This window comes from Halichoerus grypus, chromosome 6, assembly GCF_964656455.1.
Source record: "Halichoerus grypus chromosome 6, mHalGry1.hap1.1, whole genome shotgun sequence".
In the NCBI taxonomy this organism is placed as follows: Eukaryota; Metazoa; Chordata; class Mammalia; order Carnivora; family Phocidae; genus Halichoerus; species Halichoerus grypus.
In genome coordinates, this window is record NC_135717.1 from 173,954,060 (window position 1) to 173,975,339 (window position 21,280).

At 52.1% G+C, this 21,280-nt stretch overlaps 1 protein-coding gene across 1 annotated transcript in view; it reads right to left on the reverse strand.

Annotated features, from left to right (window-relative positions):
- Positions 1-2,933: 2,933 nt before the first annotated feature.
- SHISAL1 (shisa like 1) overlaps positions 2,934-21,280 on the reverse strand; it is a 73,458-nt gene continuing 55,111 nt past the window's right edge. Inside the window, exon 5 of the mRNA XM_036084083.2 lies at positions 2,934-3,372. Within this exon, the coding sequence (XP_035939976.1) occupies position 3,372 (1 nt within the window). The 3' untranslated portion in view covers positions 2,934-3,371. The remainder of the gene's footprint in view (positions 3,373-21,280) is intronic.

Below are 21,280 nucleotides of genomic sequence, written 5' to 3' on the forward strand. Positions count from 1 at the left end.
CACCGTTCCCAGTAGGAAGAGGTCCTTACAAACGGGAGTCAGGACACAGACCGGCGTCGGGTACAAACTCCTCGGTAAGGTACGTTGTCTTCTTCTTTCTCTGCTTTTTATTTTTCTTTTTGTACTATGATTATTGTTATTGTTACAAATTACGTGGTGATAGCCAGAAGCTCGCAGTAGAAAGTAAACATAGGCAGCTTGAAAAACCGGGTTTGGGAGTCACTAAAAACACTAACCCTGGAAATCTCTACTTAACTTGTCACTACCCTGTGTCTTATTCTCAGGGACACTCTACCGATTGGCATGGTGGCCTGCCACAGTAGGGAGGGGACAGGATTTTGCTGGGGCGAGCCAGGCTCCTGTGGGGTTTTGAGGAGCCCTGGACATTGGGAGGGACGGCCCTGCGCACACGTGCCTTCCCTGCGGCCGCCCTCCACTCGGGGCGCTCACTCCTGGCGCCCCGTCTCACGCCTCAGCCACTGAGAGAGCCAGTGACCATTGTCCCCTCCTTCCCACGCCCCCCCCTTGCCCCCCCGACAGGTGGCAAACAGGCTCGGAGAGGAGCGAGGAAGGGCCCCTGCCCTCCACATACTCTGCCCCGCCTGGCCGGCTACGTCTGTGTGGTCTTCTGAGCTACACGTGGGAAGCCTCCATTCCAACAGAATATTCCGTCCCAAGCCCCACGGGGTTATCAGTCACTCCCGAGAAGATTGCTGGCAGGGGCCAGAGGCCTGCAAGTTGTAATTCTCGAGGCTGCGGATCAGGTGGGTCCTGGCCCTGGCTGGTCGAAGTGAGAGCAGCCTCCGGCTCAGGCAGTCCGGCCAGGGAGGCAAGGCAACCAGCTCCTTCCCGCCAGAGGAAGCACCCCCTGTGGGATCAGCTGCGTGAGCGTCACCCTGGACCACAGGAAGCCAGAGATGCCAGCCCCCTAATACCTGGTCTGACTCCTTCCTCTTACCGAGGGGGAAACTGAGGGCGGCGAAGGCACATCGCTCTTAGTGCAGAGCTGATGTCACAATCCGGGTCTTGTGCCCCCCCCAAACCTCAGGTTCCCCTGATTCCCGAGGCTCTGCACATCGGATGCAGGTGAGGGTTGATCCCCCTGGGCCGGAGGGTGGCTGAGCCCCTCTCCAGGGCTCCCCACAGCATCCAGGGAAAGGAAGACATGCCCATCCATACTCAAGACCCCAAGTAAAGTTTTCTCACTTTGCCTCTGCCAAGCCATACGCTTGGGCACCCGTCTGGGGAGATGCACGGAAACCATGGGTCTGGTCTGCCACAGCCTGCCTGGTGAACTGGGGCGGGTCACTGGACCCATCTGAGTCTCAGGTTCCTAGTCCACGAAATGAGGAGAGTCCTTTCTTTATGGAGCTGTTGAGGGGATGGAGAGCCAGGTTGTCTGGAAAATGCTCTATCAAAGGACGGGCTGTTGTGTCTGTGAGATCTTACAGAGCCTGGACTCCCTCGCCCTCAACCCCTCCTGCCCTCCCTCTGCGTCCCAGCCATCCTGGATTTCTTTGGTTCTTTGAAACCATCAAGCATGCTATTGCCTGAGGGTCCTTGTGCTGGATGCTCTTCCCCTGTGTTTAACGCCCATGGCTCCTGCTTATCATTCAGACCTGAGCTTAAACATCACCTGCTCAGAAAGGCATTCCCAGACCACCCAACGACGACAAGCCCCTCACTAACAGATTGTTCTGACTGAATTCTTGGCCCAGCGCTCCCTGTCCTTATTCACGATTCACTTCTCCCCTGTCCTCTCTCCCCACCTAGCCAGCCAGCACCAGGAGCTGGGGCCTGCCCACTCCCTGCTGTGTCTGGAGGGCAGACAGTGTGTGTGCAAGAGCACTGGGTCTGGCTAAGTGAGGACACGCCATCAGACGGACACAAGTTTGCTGAGCAGGGTCCGCCACGCTAAGAGCTGGGGGAGATCTGGTTATCACTAACACCGGTGGAATGAGTGTGTCTACACTGGCAGTGTGGTCCTTGGGGATTTATGTGATCCTTTCCCAGGCAATGCCCTTCCGTGTGTGCACCTTGGGCCAGCAGGGTGGGTGGGTGGGGGGAGCTCTGGGGACAGATGTTATAGGCATCCGGGTTTACGTGGAAGTCTAAAGTGGAATGGTTTCTGGAAACTTCCCCTGGAGCTTCCACAGCCCTCATCACCATGTTCAGCACAGATCTGTGTGTCTGTCTATCCCACCAGATGGTGCCCCCCCTCCAGGGCAGGGACCAGGCCTGCCTGACTCATGGCCAGTCCCTATCACTGCCCAGGCTGGGGTTTAACACACAGCAGGTGCTTAGCCAGAATGTGTTGTGTGGATGAGGGTTTCAGGGCAGTGATGGTGGAGAACTTGGGGCAACAGTCAGTCCACTGAGAAGCCAGTGGGGAGATGTCCCAGGGATTGTGCTGGGGGGGTCCCCTGGGATGGGGAGTGTGGACTTTGGGTTCCTACACCCCTAAGATCAAACAGAGGGGCTGGTCTCCTCCTGGCTGTGTGACCCTGGGCAACTTCCCTGCTCAGAGCCATTTCTGCAGGGGGCTCACCACACCCCTCTCCCAGTGAGAGGGAGAGTGCATGAAGACACGCAGCTCAGCACCTGTTCTGTGGATGGCCCAAGATGCATCATCCCCTATTATGACATTGTTATAGGAACAAATTCCATAAGAACCAACCCTCACTAGCATCTTCAAATCCCCAGGGCCCTCAGACACAGCTGGGCCATGCCTCGTGCTCGCTGACTCTAGTGGGTTCACGGCTGCCAGCCACAGCCAGAAGTTTGAACGGGGACGCTGACCAGGGCCCCCACCACTGGTGACCTGTGCCCATTAGAGGACTCGGGGGGACTCCAATAGAAACCAACCAAACAAACACACAAAAAGAACACCCAAATCACACACACCCACACACACCCACCCACCCACCCACACACACACACTCACATTCAGTATTCTGACACAAATAGGCCCACAGGCCACAACTGGAGGGACTGGAGGCAAGGGGCCCACAGATACGATGCACAGGCCTAATCCCTGTGGCTTGAATTAGCCGGAGCAGTTTTGTGCTGGTCATCCTGAGTCCACAATGGCGTCACCTTTCAGAAGCCACCAGCCCAGAATGGGACTATTGCTTGCAGACGGGTGGCTCAAGACCCCCTCCCTTAAGATCCCTGGCCCCCACCCCTGAGTTTGCTCCTAATCTTAGAAGTCCATGGAAGGGGGTTGTGGGTACAGGTGGCATTTCCTCCTCTGCCACCGCCGCAGCCACCTTGGCTCTCCCTGGGGTCTCTGTGGAAGTTGTTCTTCTTGGAGGCTGTGCCAGGTGCTTCGGGTCTCACCTCCCCCATCCTGAGGCACGGCAAAAGGGCTTTCTGGGGAAGCAGAAGGAAACAAAATATCACACAGTGTCTCCTCCGTGGGGACTCACTGAGGACATTTCTCTTGGGCCTCGGTGCCCAGAGAAGCCAGGTTTTCTCTGAGTGCATGACTTCTGGAATACTGAGAAATATTTGACTTTAAGACTGGAAGCCAGATAAGCAAGCCTACCGCCACTGTGGCTCCATTCAGAACCAGCACTCATGGCCCACGTAATAAGACAAGAAAAAAAAGCATAACATCTTAGGAGTGGAATAGAAGAACCTGAATTACAATTAATGGCAGATAATGTGCACAAAAAATCCAAGAGAATCAACAGACTAATTATTAGAACAGAGTGCAGATACAGAGATATGATCTTCAATCCAAGAGATAAGCAGATTAACTTATAAAACCAACAGTGTTCATCTGTCTCAGAAGTTACCAGAGTGATTATGTGTCTTAGTTTGGGTCATCCCAGTTAACACCTGTTGTTCTGACATAATTTTTAATATCATTCCCCCTTCATGTTAGTAAGTGTTTTGATTTGGATGATAAACTATATGGTCACCCTTGCTATAAAAAAACTAGAAAATATTGGGGCACCTGGGTGGCTCAGTCAGTTAAGTGTCTGACTTTGGCTCAGGTCATGATCTCATAGTCCTGGGATTGAGCCCCGCTACAGCTCTGAGCTCAGCAGGGAGTCTGCTTGTCCCTTTCCCTCTGCCCCTCCCCACCCCCACTCATGCATGCTCATGCTCTCTCTCTCTCTCAAATAAATAAATAAAATCTTTAAAAAACCTAGAAAATATTAAGAACAGATACAGATACCATTCATAATTGTAATAAAAACCATTATGAGTCTTGGAATCACATCACTGGATGTGACCATATCCTACAAAGCCATGGAGAGGAAACCAGGGTGCTCCTGGCACAGGGATGGGCCAGGACACCAATGGGCAGGGTCAGGACGGTAAACACTGGCCCATGGGGCACTTACAGCTTTGACTAGCAGAGTCCAGATGGCACTGTGAATCCCTTATCCTATATCCAATTATAAGGGCAACTGCTCAGTCACAAATACTTACCTTTCCAGACTTCCTTGCAGATGGGGTGATCCCACGACCCAGTCCTGTGTAAGTGGAAGTCCCCTGGGAAGGGGATATGAATCCAGATAAGAGCATGAGAAGAAGGGACACTCACTAATGTAGGTGAAGTGGAAAGCAGGGAGAAACCTGGTTTTGGTGGTGGCCCCTGACTTCTCCCCTCCATATCAGTGCAGCTGGACTTCTGCTACTTGCATCTGATTATAGCTCTTAACTGATAAACCATCTTCAACCAAGCTTCAGTGCAAGTTAGGAGGGGGCGGGGGGCAGGGGGGAGTTGAGGGAGGGGCTCTGACAAAGCCAGCACAGCGCATCTTTCCAGAGCAGGTGAGAGTCCAAGAAGCAGAGCCAACCTCCCTGCTCTACATCAGCAGGAATGTGTGCATGGGCTCAGGGTTGGATTCCAGAGAGCCTTCTCTGCTGCTTCCCAGAACAAAGCCAGGTCCAATGATCCCCCCACCACCTGCTTTATCTTTCTCCATAGCATCCGTCTCTATTCAGCACACCACAGATTTTACTTACTGGTCTAATTTATTGTTTGTCTCCCCCCCCCCCCCAGAAAGTAAGCTACAAGAGGGCCAAAGTGTCTGTGTGTCACGTTCACATTTGTATTGCCAGGGTCCGGAACAGTAACATAGCCAGGATCTGGAACATAGCTTCATAAATATTTGTTGAATGAATGAATGAACCAAGAAGTTAAAACCCAGATGGACCATCTTTCAAGTTTAACATCAACAGAAACACATTTTGAATCTATTTTTGAAATATAGTTCACGTGAGTCTTTCTTATATAAATTACTAGAGGACACACTTGGGATAACCAAGGCCAAATGGGGTGAGTGTGGTGACGTCACCAACAGAGAGAATCTGTTGAACTGTAGGACCGTCTGAAACAAATCCAAGGATTGGGACTATAGGCAAGAATGAAAGAGAAAACAGAGAACTGGGGTAAATAACAATAGATGGGAGGGTAGAGGTGAGAAGCGGGGAGGTAATTTATGTAAACTATGTCTTCATCACTTATATTTAGGCATCTCAAGAATTGTTCAGAGGTTTAAGTACAATTAGAGGCACAACAGTAAACAGGGAAAATATCATAAAATATAATCAACTAAAGTCATTTGGTGGAAGGGAGAGAAGGGGAAGGAAAATAGAAATATTCTAATTTGGACATTCTTCATATGTGGGGAGAAAATAAACACCGTCTAAAGCAATAGAGAATTAAGGGTATCATATCACAGTAGAATTATAAAGATAACCACAGGATCAAAAACACAGCTTTGCAAATTGTCAGAAGACATATACACAAAAAATAAAACAAAGAAAACAGAGACCATATGGTGGAAATTGACAACCCCCACAAAAGCTATAAAAGCAGAAAGCATATCACAAACCATGACAAAAGTAACACCAAATGTATCTGCCATGTAAGTAAATGTTAATGAGCCATACACACTGGCTTAAAAAAAAAAAAAAAAAGACACTCAGACCAGATTACAAACAAGATCTACTGAAGGTAGAATCAGTCACACAGGTTTCACATAAAAGGATGGACGGATGATGAAAATGCCCCAGGGGATGGTTGTTCAACAACGTCAATGTACTTAGTACCACTGACCCCTACACTTCAAATGGTTACAGTGGTAAATTTTATGTTATGTGTTTTAATACAATTAAAAAAAAATAAAAGGATGGGCAGAAACATAACAAACAAATGCAAACCAAGAGAAACCAGGGGTCTTGATCTGAATATTAGATAAAGCTGAAGTCGGGGCAAGAAATACTGAATGAGAAAAAGAAAGGATCTGTGCAGAGATCAGGCTGAGAGTCACCACGAGGATCTCAAAATAATGAATGTCTATGCACCAAATAACATAGCCTCTACATTACAGATTAAGTTGACAAAAGCATAAATAAAAAGACAGGAGGCCAAATACCTAATTAATAACATAGTGTGTGTACGCGTGCATGTATGTGTGTGTATGTATGTGTGTGTATGTATGTGTGTGCATGTGTGTATGCATGTGTGTGTGTGCATGTGTTTGTGCATTAAACAGAATCTACCTTCTATTCGAATGTTCTTGAAAAAGAACACACAGAAAGTGACTATCAGGCCACAAAGAAAGTAAATTCCAAAATTTAAAAATCAGATAACATTCTCTGATCACAATACACTAGAATTTGAAAATATTTATAAGGAAAACCACAAAACAAAACTCTACCACCAAGACATTTAAAAACTCTAAAATAGGGCGCCTGGGTGGCTCAGTTGGTTAAGCGACTGCCTTCGGCTCAGGTCATGATCCTGGAGTCCCTGGATCGAGTCCCGCATCGGGCTCCCTTCTCGGCAGGGAGTCTGCTTCTCCCTCTGACCTTCCCCCCTCTCATGTGCTCTCTCTCTCTCTCTCATTCTCTCAAATAAATGAATAAATAAAATCTTTAAAAAAAAAAAATAAAAACTCTAAAATAACTGATGACTCAGAGAGCCAAGAAACTAAAATTTCAGAATAGGTAGATAATAATAAAAATAAAAATACCGTATCTCAGAACCTGTGGGATGCTCAGATAATGCTCAGAGGAAAATTCACAGCTTTAAATATTGATATTAATAAACAGAACATGAATTAACTATCCAACTCAAAATGTTAGAAAAGGCCAAATAAATCCAAGGAAGGCACAGGAAAGCAACTGATAAATTAAAACTGAAATGAAGTTAAAAATAAAGGAAGGAAGGAATAAATAAACCCAATTTCTGGTTCTTTGAAAAACACTGAAACGTTAGCTGTTGGTGAATCTGGAGGCGGAAAGAGGAAGTGGCCATGTGGCAATTACCTACACTTCTGTTTTCCATTTCTACTCCTCCACTGTCCCTTCGTCCCTCCAGACAGGCTTTTGCCCTTGCTATTCTGCAGAATTTGCCCTGGTCAAGGTCACCAAAGGCCTCTGTGTTGTTAAATCCAGTGGTCAATTCTCAGACCTTTTCTTACTTGCCCCCTGGGCACCGCTGACCCAGGGGATCACTCCTCCTGCCTCTGGGACACTCCGGACCCTCTCCTGGTTCTCCTCCTGCTTCTCTGAAACCTTCTCAGGCTCCTCCCTGGGTCCCTCCCCATCTTCCCGTTTCCTCTCCTCTCCACCTCCACTCACTCCTGAGGAGCTCCTCTCCTCGCAGGGGCTCACTCTATACACTGATGACTCTCTGGCCTCAAGCTCTCACATTATCTCCACACTGTCCACTTGACATCAGCAACTGGAGATTTGCCACACATCTCAAACTTAACCTTCTCAGAACTAAAACCCGGATCTTCTTCCCCAGTCAACCTTGCCACGATCATCCTGACCTCACTAAATTCAAGTCCATCCTTCCAGTTGCTTGCATCAGAGCCCCAGGGCTATCTCTGGCCCCCCTCTTCCTCTCAAAGTCCATTCCGATCCGTTAGCTGCTTCCTGTACCCCCTTCTCCCACCACAGACCCAGCCCACAGGGTTCCTACAGGGGCTTCCTTGGCAGCCAGAGGGATCCTGTGAAAACCTGAGTCAGATTATGTCACTGCTTAGCTCAAAACCCTCAATGGCCCTCGTCCCATCAGAGTGGAAGCCAAAAGCTTCCTCTCCATCTTCTCTGATCAAGTCCCTGTCTTCTCTCTTTTATTCACTCCACTCCATCCCCGATGGCTCCTTTTACGGGTCAGCTTGACTGGGCCAGTGGGGTGGGGCCAGATATCCACCCAAATATGATTCTGAGTGTGTCTGGGAAGGTGTTTCTGGGAGAGACTCACATTTGAGTCAGCAGACTGTGTAAGCAGACAGCCCTTCCCAGTCCACTGAAAGCCCGAATAGAACACACTGACTGACGGGGGAGAATTCCTCCTTTGCCTGGCTATCTTCCGACTGGGACGTCAGTCTCTCTTGCCTTCAGACTTGGACCCCTACCGACACTCACACCATCAGCTCTCCTGGGTCTCCAGCCTGCGGGCTGCAGACTGTGGGACTGCTCAGCCTCCAAGACTGCACGAGCCAACTCCTTGTAGTAAATCTCTTTATACACTTATACCTATGTCTACAGGGTGTCAGTATCTCTACAGTGTGTCTCTATCTACAGTGTATCTGTATCTACAGCATGCCTGTATTTATAGCGTGTATAGATCTACAGTGTGTCTATATCTACAGTGTATCTATATATATCCACAGCAGGTCTGTATCTATAGCTACAGTGTATCTAATCTAAGGTGTGTCTATCTATATCCACAGCATGTCTGTATCTATGTCTACAGTGTGTCTACGTCCATATCCACAGCGTGTCTGTATCTACAGCTTATCTGTATCTACAACGTATCTATATCTATATCTAGAGCATGTCTATATATCTACAGCGTTTCTATATTTATATCTATAGCATGTCTATATCTACGGGCTGTCTGTATCTATGTCTACAGTGTGTCTACATCCATATCCACAGCATGTCTGTATCTACAGCTTATCTGTATCTACAACGTATCTATATCTATATCTAGAGCATGTCTATATATCTACAGCGTTTCTATATTTATATCTACAGCATGTCTATATCTACGGGCTGTCTGTATCTATGTCTACAGTGTGTCTACATCCATATCCACAGCGTGTCTGTATCTACAGCTTATCTGTATCTACAACGTATCTATATCTATATCTAGAGCATGTCTATATATCTACAGCGTTTCTATATTTACATCTACAGCATGTCTATATCTACGGGCTGTCTGTATCTATATCTACAGCATATGTATATCTGTATCTACAGTGTATCTATATCTACAGCACGTCTATATCTATATCTATGTGTCTCTATATCGATACGTGTCTGTAACTGCAGTGTATCTATATCTATAGCAAATCTGTATTTATATCTATAGCGTATCTTTATATCTACGGCGTGTCTATATCTACAGGGTGTCTGTATCTCTAGCATGTCTATATCTATATCTACGTGTCTCTACATCCATGCATGTCTATATCTATAACTGCAGTGTATCTATATCTAGTCTGTATCAGTCTCTACAGCGAGTCTATAACTACAGCGTGTCTGTATCTATATCTACAGCATATCTATATCGGTATCTACAGTGTATCAATATCTACTTTTACATCTGTCCATCGGTTCTGTGCTTCTGGAGGATCTAGACTAACACACGACCTGCACCCATTTCTTCTCCCAGATAAACACATGATTCTTCCCTCATTGTCTTCACGTCACCTGTGCCTGAGTCCCTCTGTTGACTACTCTATCAAGTTGCACTCTTTCTCAAACTCTTTCCCTGTTCTAATACTGTTTTTCTCTCTAGCACTTACAGCACTCTAACAGGCCACAGATTTTACATACATATTTTAAAAAGTATCTGTACATAAAAGTAGCACTTTTCGTTGGTTTTGGTGCACAACCATATCCCCAGCGCCAATAATGATGCTGGACGCAGAGCAGGTGCTCGGTAAAATGAAGTGACCAGACAAATAATGAGAGAAGAGCAAGGGAGCCTACCCATTCAACTCTGTCCAACTAAATCAGAAAACGGTGACAAAATGAGTGAATTTCCAACAAAACAGAAATTACCCAAAGGATCCAGGAGGAGAGAATCTAAACAGACCAATTACCAAGAAGAAAAACTGTCAAATCGCAAATCCAAAGTCTAAAATACGAGCAATGCAAATTAAAGCCATAATGAGACAGTATTCTGGAGCACAAATAACAGGACACGTCCACATCCTTCACTCCTCACACTGGCAAAGATCAAGAAGGTTGAGCGCTCATGTGTCTGCCGGATGATGGCGGGGGGATGGGCGGAGAACCTCTGCTTCATTCTTGGTAGGAGGGACATCAGGGTCATTTCTGGAAGGCAGTTTGTGCAGCAAAGTTACAGATGCACGTGCCCTCTGGCCCAGCAATTCCACTTAAAATTTATCCTCCAAATATGCGCACAAGGGCAAAGTATGCACAAGCTCATTCATACGCAATAGTGGACCTTAGGATCAATGGAATGTCCATCCGTAGGGCACTGGGTTCAAAAGTAACAGCTCCCCATACGTGAAGGATGCAGATATCAGAAAGGTCCACGCAGCTGTCCAGGAGGGCAGTCTGTCGGCTGCCCCAACACACCATGCTCACACACCTCCCATTCTCCTGTCTCTGTCCCAGCTGTCGTTGGGGTTTGTGACTTTAATCCCGTCTACGTGCTGAGGACTCTTCCCTGAACTGTAGTCTTGAACATCCAACCACCTCCTGGATATCCCCCTCACGCGCCTAGCAGGTGTCATTCTTGATACATCCCAAACCGAACTCCTATGTTACCTTCTAAACCCGCTCCTCCTCAGTCCCCCTCTCAGCTGATGGCAGCTCCATCCTTCCAGTAGCTCAGGTCAAAAGAATGGGAGCTGTCCTTGACTCCTTTGGTCTCATGCCCAGGTCCAACCTATCAGCCAATCTCATCTATTTAAAATACACGCAGAATCTCACCACTTCCAACACTGCTGCCATGGTCCAAGCCACAGTCCTTGAGGATTTCAACACCCTTGACAGATTTCTCTGTCCTTGCGTCTCTACAGTGTATTCTCAACACAGAAGCCAGAGTTCCCTGTGTTTTTTTGTCTATTTTCAATATATATATTAAATCTTTTCTGCTTGAAACTCTCTAATGGCTTTTTATTACCAAAGCTCTGGTGACTCTCCATGCTGCCCCCTCATACTTTTCTGACATGGCCTCCTGTCATGCGCCTTTGTCTTCCTCTCTAGCCACACGGGCATCTTTGTGGTTCCTCCAACATTCCTGGGTGCTCCTGCCTCAGGGCCTTTGCACTTGCTGTTCCCTCTGGCTAGACATCTGTGCCCGGCTCATTTTCTTGACAACTTCAGGTCTTGGTGCAGATGGCTCTTTAGGGAGGCCTTCCTGACCCCCCTGCACCCCCCAAGGCCCTGCTTACTGCTCACTGCCATGCTCCTCAAGGACTGATGTGCTGTTTCCTTCATTGGAGGGCTGTCTGTCTTCCCACCACCCGGTCTGTTCCACACGAGCAGGGCTTACCTGGTGCTGTGTTTTCTGCTCTATCTCAGCCCCTGGGAACCTAGGTGGGGGGAAGCATGGAGTAGATGATTCAGACTCTGGCTTTGGGGACCCCATATGGAGGGGTAGATGGTGGCATCAGGTAGGAAAATGCTGAGACAGAGGAAGCCCCAGGGACCAAAGGAAGAGGAAAGTCAGAGGAAGCTTGCAGAGCAAGTCCAGGTGGTTGTCTAGACTTTGCTTGGCTTCCCCCAGGGACAGGGAACTCACTACCTCGTAGCCCATTGCCCTTTCAACTGTTCAGTTAGCTGGAAAACTTTTATAATGTGGGTCAAATCTCTCCCATCATTCCCAGCCTGGTCCTCCCTGCCTCCGGTGGCCCTTCTGAGACATGGTGCCAGCGGCAATGTCCCTGCTCCCTCGTCTTTGCTCTTCCAGGCTGATGTGGAAATGAGGCTCCCCTTTCTCTGAGGGGAGGCAGCATCACTCCTGACCTTGGCCAAGGCCTCCACGAGGCTGTCCCTGCTTCTGGGCCCCACGACCAGACCAGCCCCTGTATTTCCCCAGGGCCCTTTCTCTGGAGAGCAAAATCTGCTCCAGTCACTGCCCAGAGGGAGATGTGTGGGGATGGCAGGCACGAAATCCAGGCTGGTGGCACCGTGTGTGCGTGCGTGCGTGGGGGGGGTGGGGCACGCGGAGGGCCTCTTGATAGCGCTGTTTCACGTGGGAACATGGTATTGACTTCACTATTTTTTATGCCTCATATATACATTTTACATATATTCTTTTATCTTTTATACAGAATGAAATATTTCGAAATCAATCATGTTCAAAAAATTGGTCATGGTTTCTTCAAAGGGAAAATTTTGATGCCTTAGTTGGGCACTTGGAGCCTCTTCCCACCAGATTCCTATTACTCTTTCTACATTTGTGATCTCCACTTCAAAGGACTCTCCAGAATACTGAGTGTGCTCCCACATGCTGGGAACACCTCCCCTTTGTCCACTTGGCAAACTCCTACTCATCCTTCAAGACCCTGCTCACAGGGCACCCCTTCCACGCAGCGTGTCTTTGTGGCAGTCAGTACCGCACGGCACTGTAGAGGGGGTGGGGGCGGTAATGGCCACTGGCCTTGGGGCAGGCCTGGGTTCGGATCTTAGCTCTATGCCTTGCAAGCTGTGTGACCCTGGGCAAGTCACTTAACCTCTCTGGGCCTCAGAACCCACCTGATGCCACTCCAGGCATGTGGGACCATCCTCATCGCTGGCCAACAGGGACTTTCCCTGCTGTGGACACCCCTGGGCCGGTGACAGCTCTGGCTTGGCCCATCTGGACACCACCAGGCCCGTCACCCCACTGCAGCCCCTGCACTGGGGGACACCGTGCCTCAAAATAAAGCTTCAGCAAAGGTCAATTTCTGTTCTGCTTTTGTGGCAACCACACCTCGACCACGCCATGAGTGCAGGAAACTGTCCAGCTAGCTCCCACTGCTGAGAGCCATGTGCCCCTGTCCCTGGGGCTGCTGGTCCTCCCAGGCACTTTGCAGGTGGCCTGGCCCCTCATTGCCAAAAGCCCGGCAGAAACTGGGGCCAGGCCCCCAATGCTCCTCTCACTCAGTACCAAGGCCAACGCCTCCTACTAGGCCCTTCTGGAAGCCCTCACTGGTGGCATCTACCAGGCTTGCATTGGGTGCTGAGTCAGGTGTGGGCCCTGCCCTTAAGGGCTCTGAGCTGGTGGGGGAGCCACACAGGGATCCCCAAACAAGAGCGGGAGGTCCACGTGGCATCAGGGGTGATGGCCTGGGGGCCCCAGGGGCAGAGCCTGGACAGAGGCAGAAGCGGGGCTCAGGGAAAACTCTCGGGGAGTTGGTGCCGAGCTGGGGCCGAGCTGGGGCCTGAGCAGGATCAGGAAGATTAGGAAGGCAAGCAGGAGGAGGGCACAGCCTGAGTCAAGGCCATTCAGAGGCTCGTAGTGGGCGGCACAAGATGCTCCTGGCAGGGGCGCGTCTAGAGAGGTGGCAGCCACCGAGCACGTCCCCTGCCAGGCAAAGGCATTTGGACGTGATCCTAGGGCTCCGAGAGCAGACACGGGCGCTCCTTCCTAATTCTAATACGGGCAGGAGTCCGGGCTGATGTGTGTTGGGTATTCCACACACAGGCTCACTGAGCTCTGCCTGCGAGGCAGGCACGTTATTTCCCCCATGTACAGACGGGGAGACTGAGGCTCGGGGAGGAAATGGAACTTGCTCAGGGTCAGTTGTCTAGTTAGCGCGGAGCCGGGAGCACAGTCTGGGCTGCTCACCCCTGTGCGTGGGCATAGCTCTAGTGCAGGGTAGAGGGCTGGCGGGCTGGGGGCAGGGAGCCGGCGGTAGTGGCCACTGCTGCCCCCCCAAACCCCCTGACAGTGGAGAGGTGCAGAGCCTGGAACCCGGGGCGGAGGGCCCACCGGGAGGAGGAGTGTCTCAGCTGGTGTCTGCAACCTAACTGGGAAGATAAGACAGAGCACCTGGCAATTTGAATAACAATGAACGCTTCCAGAAGGCTGCGGAGTTTTGGTGACAATAACAGTTAGCTGACAAAAGCAGAGGAGTCACGAGGCCCAACATGACTAATTGCCAGGTGAGCTGCAGACAATGTGCCCCTCAGAGAGATGATAGCTCAGTTTGCGGTTTGCGTGGCCCTGACTCTGCCGGGTGCGGGTCTAGGAGCCTTCAGCACGCCTTCCACCGCATTCCCACGGCAGCCCGGGGGTGGGGGGTGCTGGTATCCACGTCTTACAAGGAGCAAACGGGGCAGGCATCCTGACTGGATGGTGCCGGGTAAGACGGCAACCCCGCGGAGGTGAGAGCAGAGTCCCCTAGGGCAGAGCTTTTAGCCACGGAAGAGGCGGTCTTGGGAGGCTGCCTGGAGGAGGTGTGTTTGTGTAACACAAGCATTGGGAAGATGCGACATAAAGCCACGATGAGTAGCCCCTCACAATTCAGGCCCCCAAAGAGGTCCCCGTCTGGGTCCCCAGAAGCTGTGAATGTGGCCTCACACGGTGTGAAAGGGAGTCTGCTGGTGGGAGTAAGTTGGGGACACCTCGATGGGCAGATCATCCTGGGTCATGCAGGTGGGTCCAGTGTCATGATGAGGGTCCTTCAAAGAGGGGTGCAGGAGGGCCAGGGTCAGAGAAGGCAAGGTGAGGACAGAAACAGGTTAGAGCAGAGCCACGATTGAAAGCACGAGCCATGGAACGTGGACTTCTCTGGAAGCTGGAAAACGCAAGGGAGCAGATTCTCCCCTAGAGCGGTCAGAAGGAGTCAGCTCGGCCAACACCTTGACAGCAGGTGTTCCTAAGACTCATCTTGAACTTTTGGATCATGGCTTCATGTCATCCTTCCCTGTGTTAGGCGAGAGCTGGGAGGTGAGCTCGGGCGCGGGTCCCAGCTCTGAGCACCCAGTGTGGACGCGGCTCATAGCAGGTGGAATGGACGGAGGGCAGCCCTCCTCTCCAAAGTGCCCCGGGTACCCCCTCATTACCTGCTCACTGGGTCGCCAGGAAAGGTAGAAACTATCCCAACAAAGATCTTATTTGTGGACAAACTGGAATTACTTTGTATTTTATAGGACATTGTATCATTTGAAAAGAATGGAATGTGAAACCTCACTTTCTTTCCCTGAGAAAGAAGATGACTGTCATCCCGGGGAATGGAAAGGCCAGACGGACGCGGGAGGAAAGGGTGATGCTCTGGTGTCGGCTACTCCCTGCAGATTCCACAGACAAGATGTTGTGTCTGTGTTTCTAGGAGCACACCGACTGCGCTGGGGAATGGGGGCGGGGACGGGCATCACGGGAGCGATGGGCAAAGGGCAGGGCATCTGGTCCTGGCATCTGAGGCCAGGTCCCCACATCCTTTTGGCTGACCCTGCTCCTCTGAGGACACCCCCTCTTTAAGCCTCTGGACCCCACGCCTCCCAGTTTCCTCCTGCCTCAGGGGCTGCTCCCCCCTCTGACTACTTTGCCAGTTCTTCCCTCCCCTGCCAAGAGCTCCCCCACACTTCATCCTCCCCACAGGCGACCCCCAGCCCCTCGGATTCCACGACAAGCACCCCGGCCAAGCCCAAGCTGGGTTGCAGCCTAGACCTTCCCCTGAGATCCTCGACTGGTCTGTGGCCCTAACATCACTCCCTGATGCTCACAGGCATCTCCAACCGCAGACATCCCACGCAGCTGGTACCCAAAGCCACACCCACCCAAGGGGTCCCAGCTTAGAATATCCCATCAGTATATCCCCAGCGGCTCAGTCCAGGGTCCTAGATATCCCTTTTGGAGCCCCCCACTTCCTTACCATCCCCTCCATTCCCCCAGCCAGTCTGGTGGGCACTGCCCCCTGCTTCTGCCACCTTCTCTGCCCACACTCCTGCACCCTGACTTTCCTTCCGATGCGCGAATGCACCAGCTCTCTCTGCCTCAGCGCCGAGGGCCTGGCTTATCTGGCAGCCCCGGGGAGCCTGGAAGGGCTGACGGCCGAGGAGGGCTGACCAGCCTGGCGCCCCACAGACACGGGGCTGGAGGTTGCTCCGGCTTTGGTGGCAGGGGCCGAGGGCCCGTGGGGAGCTGTGCCTGGCTCGGGGAGCTTCATTATCCAAGCCCTGTGTGCAGCCTTCCTCCCAGCCCTTCGCCCTCCTGACTTCCGGACGTTTCTTGGGGAGCTTGGGGTCTTTAAACATCTACATCCTAAAGGTTAATTTTTAATGCTGCTTTGGTAAATATTTGATGCCATGGCTTTCACAAGAGAGCCGTGTTCTGCATTAAAGGCCACAAAGGGTTGGGGACGCTGTCCTCTTCCGACCGCAGCCTCCGTCACAACCCCATCTCTTCTTGCTCTACAAAAATAAAAGACTCTCCCTTTGCCTCCTTGTTATGAATTTTTCAAGTGCTTTCCACATCCATTCTGGTCCCTGATCGGCGTCTCCATCAGCCAGAAGAGAAGGTCAGAGGGGTTTTAAGTTGAAAGACACCGTGGAAGCATCCCGTCACACAAGGGGAAAGCGGAGCCCAGGGAGGCACGAGGCTGCCCAAGGTTAAACAGCAAGCCAGTGGCGGAAGGAGTCCGACAAGCAGCCATGATTCTGAACCCAGGGCTCTGCTCCAGGCACTGGGATCCGCAGGACTCAGACTGTCCCTGGCCTTGCCCCATCCAGTGGGCACAGATGTGATAAGAGACCACGTGGGCCTGGCTGTGTTGAGAGTGGGGAGCAGGGAGAGAAGACCTCTGCAGGAGGGTGGGAGGCCTCGGGGAGAAGAGCAGCCTGAGCAAGGTTTTGAGGGATGAGTAGGAGCTCACAGGGGAGCTGGGGTGGGGAACCCAGTGAGGTGACCAGGCTTGGAGGCACATCTCCTGGGCAGAGACAGGGTCTGACCCATTCTGTGTACCCAGCCCTGGCCTGGAGGGGAGCCCAGGCTTCGGTCCATGTTTTGCAAATCCTTGTGAAATGAATGTGCCTCCTAGCTCCAGGGCTGCTTATACTTTGCCCTTGACTGTCCTGGTCCCCTGGCCCCGGCACCGTGCAAATCTCTGTGCTCCCTCCTGGCGACCGCTGACCTGAGGCTGTTTTTATGTTACAGCACACCTGGGCTGCCTCAAATTCCCCAGCCTGCGCCCCAGGCCCCTTTCCTGCCCTTGGGGTGGGACAGATGTGGCAGGAGGGGCCGAGGCTGGAGCCGGGGTCATACCCAAGCACGTGAGCATGCATGCAACATATACACTTCTGCACACACCCAGGACACAGACATCATACTACACGCACACTAAGCCCGAACCACATAGCCACACACGCACCCCCCGCATGTGCCCCCAACAACTCACACCCAGCATATGCTACACGTCTGCCCACCTGGGACCCGCCCGAGGCCTCAGGATGCACGCTCAACCTTTATACGTCCTCACCGGTCGTGCACAGCCCAGGGCTCCGGCCGCAGCCAGCGACAACAGGCCCTACCGTGCCATGCCTGGGACCCCTGCTCCGCCTCTCCTCCAGCGGGGTCCTTCCTCATCTGTGGCAACACCGCACGTCACTCAGATCAGACCTTACAGCCGTCGGGGGTGCCCCCATTCCCTGCCCCCAGGTCCAATCCCTCCGTAATCCTGGCTGCACCACCTCCAAAACATTTCCAAATCAGCCCACCGCCCCCAGCCTAAACTGCCATAGTCTCCTCCCTGGGGCACAGCAACGGCCTCCCCACGGCCTCCCCACGGCCTCCTTGCCTCCACACCCCCACCCCTACAGTCAGCCCTGCCCACGGCGGGGGGCTCTCACCAAAGCTCCCATCTGACCAAGTCACTCGCTGCTCCAAGTGCTTTGCTGCCCCGTGGTTTCCTTAAACTAACGGACACGATCTCCCCCATCGAGACAGCCACTCTGTGGCGCCCTGCGTGTCCTCCCCCTGCCGATGCCATCAACCATGAGACACACCATCGCCTGAGGAATGGCTTTTCCGGGAAGAAGTAAGCAGCGCTCCATTAAACGGACACCTTGGCCGGGGGTACATCTGGACGTCAGAGGTGATGAAGATGTGCCCCTCAGGGTCATGTGAGTGACAGCATCCGGCAGGGCCCGGGTGGGGGGGGGGTGGGCCACAGCCGCTGGGCTGTCATGGAATAAGGCGTTTACTCTAGGAACCCCTGTTTCTACACTCTGGGGCAGGGAAGGTCGAGAAAGGGGAGTCGAAGGCTCAGAGGAGGGTCCCTCAGCTGCACTGGATGGGAGAACGGGACCCATCTGCGGGGGGCTGGGAGCTGAGGGGCAGCCGGGGGGGCCTGGGGTCCATGGAAGGGTCTTGCCTTCCATGTCTGCGGGATCTGCGTCCCGGGGTCAGCAGTCTGGAAGAAGAGCCAGATACAGACGGAAAATCTGCAGACACACGGGGCCCGGGGCACCTCTGCAGCCATGCCTCCCTGGCTCTGAGACTTCTAGGGCCCGGTGATGCGGTTTGGGGCTTCCCAAAACTCAGACAACTCCGGCCGGCCTTACCAGGGCAGTGGATTCTGGGATATGAAGACCCCAGGCTAACCAAGCTGACGACAGAACAATCTAGCACAATATCCTTTTCTTGTCTGGTGGATGAGCTATGACATAAGCTCTCAGCGACCTCAACCGGGGTGGAGGGGGTGGAGGGGGTGGAGGAGGGGTTTGGCAGGGACCCCTTTTCCTGCTGACAGAGTAGACAGAGACAGGGGCAGGGGAGACTTTGGAGGTCCTCAGCACATCCTCAGATGGCAACCCCATGATAGCCCTGCCACGGGGGATTATTTGCTTCCCCGCTGCTGTCTCAGAAAGGTGAAGCAGCCTGCCCAAGGACATACAACTCGGCAGCACAGGGCCCATGCCAGCCCAGCCCAGGGGACCTCGGGGGACACCAGGGTCCTTGTTGCCACCCACGGGCTGCCACACCCAGCAATTCCTGAAGCCACAGGTCCCAATACTTGAGCGGGTTGGAGCCACACCTGGAGCCCGCGGCCAAAGCCATCTGGCAAGGAGCTCTCCCTGGCACCCTCCGGGGCCCCTCAGAAGTAACAGGAAGAGTACTCTGGAGGGCATTTATGAGGAACCGGCGCCCTCCCGGCCCGAAGGCCAGAGTTGGTTTCCATCATTCTGACGGCAGCGGGATGCCCACGCTGGGAGTCTCACTGCGCCAACAAGCATCTATCCTTGGAAGCAGATGTTTTCGCAGTTAAGGCCAGAGTTTTAATGATGGAGGGAATAAAGAAGGAAAGGTTCCCTGGTCCTCCCTGGCCCACACCGATGGAGATAAATTCCTGCTTCTCTCGCCTTGGGATGCCCGATCTGGGAGCCGGGCCCGTCCAGAGCCCCTGAACTAAATGGTTTTGGGGACACATAACAGCCGTGGGCCCAGCCTCGGCTTCCCTTCATGGCAATCTTGCGGTCTCCACATTACCCTGCTGCAGCCCGGGGGGCAATCGGACGGAACTGCTGTCCAATTGACGTGAAGGAACACCCTCTCTTCTCGCAGGCAATGTTTCCCCAGCTTTGTCCAGGCCTCCGTGGAAACATCTTTGTTAATTGCTCACTCAAACTGGCATCTTTGTTTAAACAGGAGCCGGCCGCAGTGACTGGGTTAGGGAATCTTAATTGATTCCAAGCTAGTGTGCTGGCTGGGCAGTGTGGGTCCCCCCTGGGGCTGGGTGGCTGGGAGTGGGGACAGGACCGCAGGAGCCCCCTCCAGGATGAGGCATGTCTAATCAGGCCACCCGGCAGCATGCCGCTGGGAATGGGGCGCCCTGTGGCTGAGCGCCGGCTCTGTGCCAGGCTCCCAGTGGGCTCCATTTCTGTCCTCCCCCGCCCCCATTTTCACGTCCAGGCAAACGGGCCTGGGAGGAGCAAGTGACTTGTCCAAGGTCACAGGGCCTGCGGATCTGGTTGGCTGGACTCATGGCCCTTGCTCATCCACCCCACAGAGTTGCGTCCCAGGCCCAGAGGCAGTGGACTTCTATCTGGAACTTGAACTGGAAGAGGGTTCTGCAGACAGTTAAGTCTGGTCTAGTTCATGCTGGAAGAGCATCTTCAAAGAGACTTTACCAAAACCTTCTCTAAGGTATATTTGCCCTGTGGCCAAATACATTGATTTTCCAGGTAAAGTAAGTGGCCAGGATTGATTTTCTGCACATCACTGGCTGGGGTTGTGCCTCTCTTATATTTTAGTTCGTGCACTTGGCCCAGGGCATGGCCAACCCTCAGCAAGCACAGGTTGGAGTGAGTTAATGGTGTCCAGCCGCATCCTCACCACAGTGCACACTGGTGCTGAGAAGCAAAAGCAGATGGGGTTGGCGAGATTGCAAAGGGACAGCCCAAGATGTTCCCTCCGGGGACGAAGGGCCAGATGGATGACAGGAAGTTCTGACCGATCCTCCTGCCTTCTCATCTCCCTTACTTTCTTTGCTCTGGGAAGGAGCATGAATCTCCTTTTCAGAACCACCTTGCCTCTTGCCCCGGCTACAGCCGCCCGGGATGCCTGTCTATGGGTGTTCCTGGAAGCGCTGGGATCCAGTTTCACAGGCCCGTAAGGACACGTTCACAGCTCTGCACTAAGATTCACAGACCACGGGGCAGGCAGATGGTCGGAGGTGCTGAACACATGAGCGTTTGAAAGGTTACGTGCAGTCGCATGCCAGTAAATATTCAATGACCAGATCTTGAGAGGATAGAGCCCTGATCTGTAACATTTGCTGCCCATTTCCATGGTGTAAGTACTGCCAACAGTGTTGGGAAGAGATGCACAATAGCCAACATTATGTAAGTTTCACCTCACAGACACAATAGATACAAAAGCTCAAGAGCATAGATCATAGGAAATGTAGCAAAATCACTAGGAAGTGATGATTTTGAATGTCTATTACTTTTGTGTTTCATAGAATTTAATTGTCGGCTTATAGCACTTAATTTTTATAGTGTCTGTATTCAACAACGGGCTCACAAAATTCCTAAAAAATTAACTACTAACTCTCATGAGCCAGTGCAAGGTGACCCCAGCACATCTTGGCTATGTTTATATATTTCAGATTTTTTTTCAAGAGTTTATTCATGTATTTGTCAGAAAGAGAGCACAAGCAGGGGGAGTAGCAGGCAGAGGGAGAAGCAGACTCCTTGCTGAGCAAGGAGCCCAATGCAGGACTCCATCCCAGGACCCCGGGATCATGACCTGAGCCAAAGGCAGACGCTTAACCGACTGAGCCACCCAGGTGTCCCTATACATTTGTTTTAATGTGTATTGGGAAAAATATAA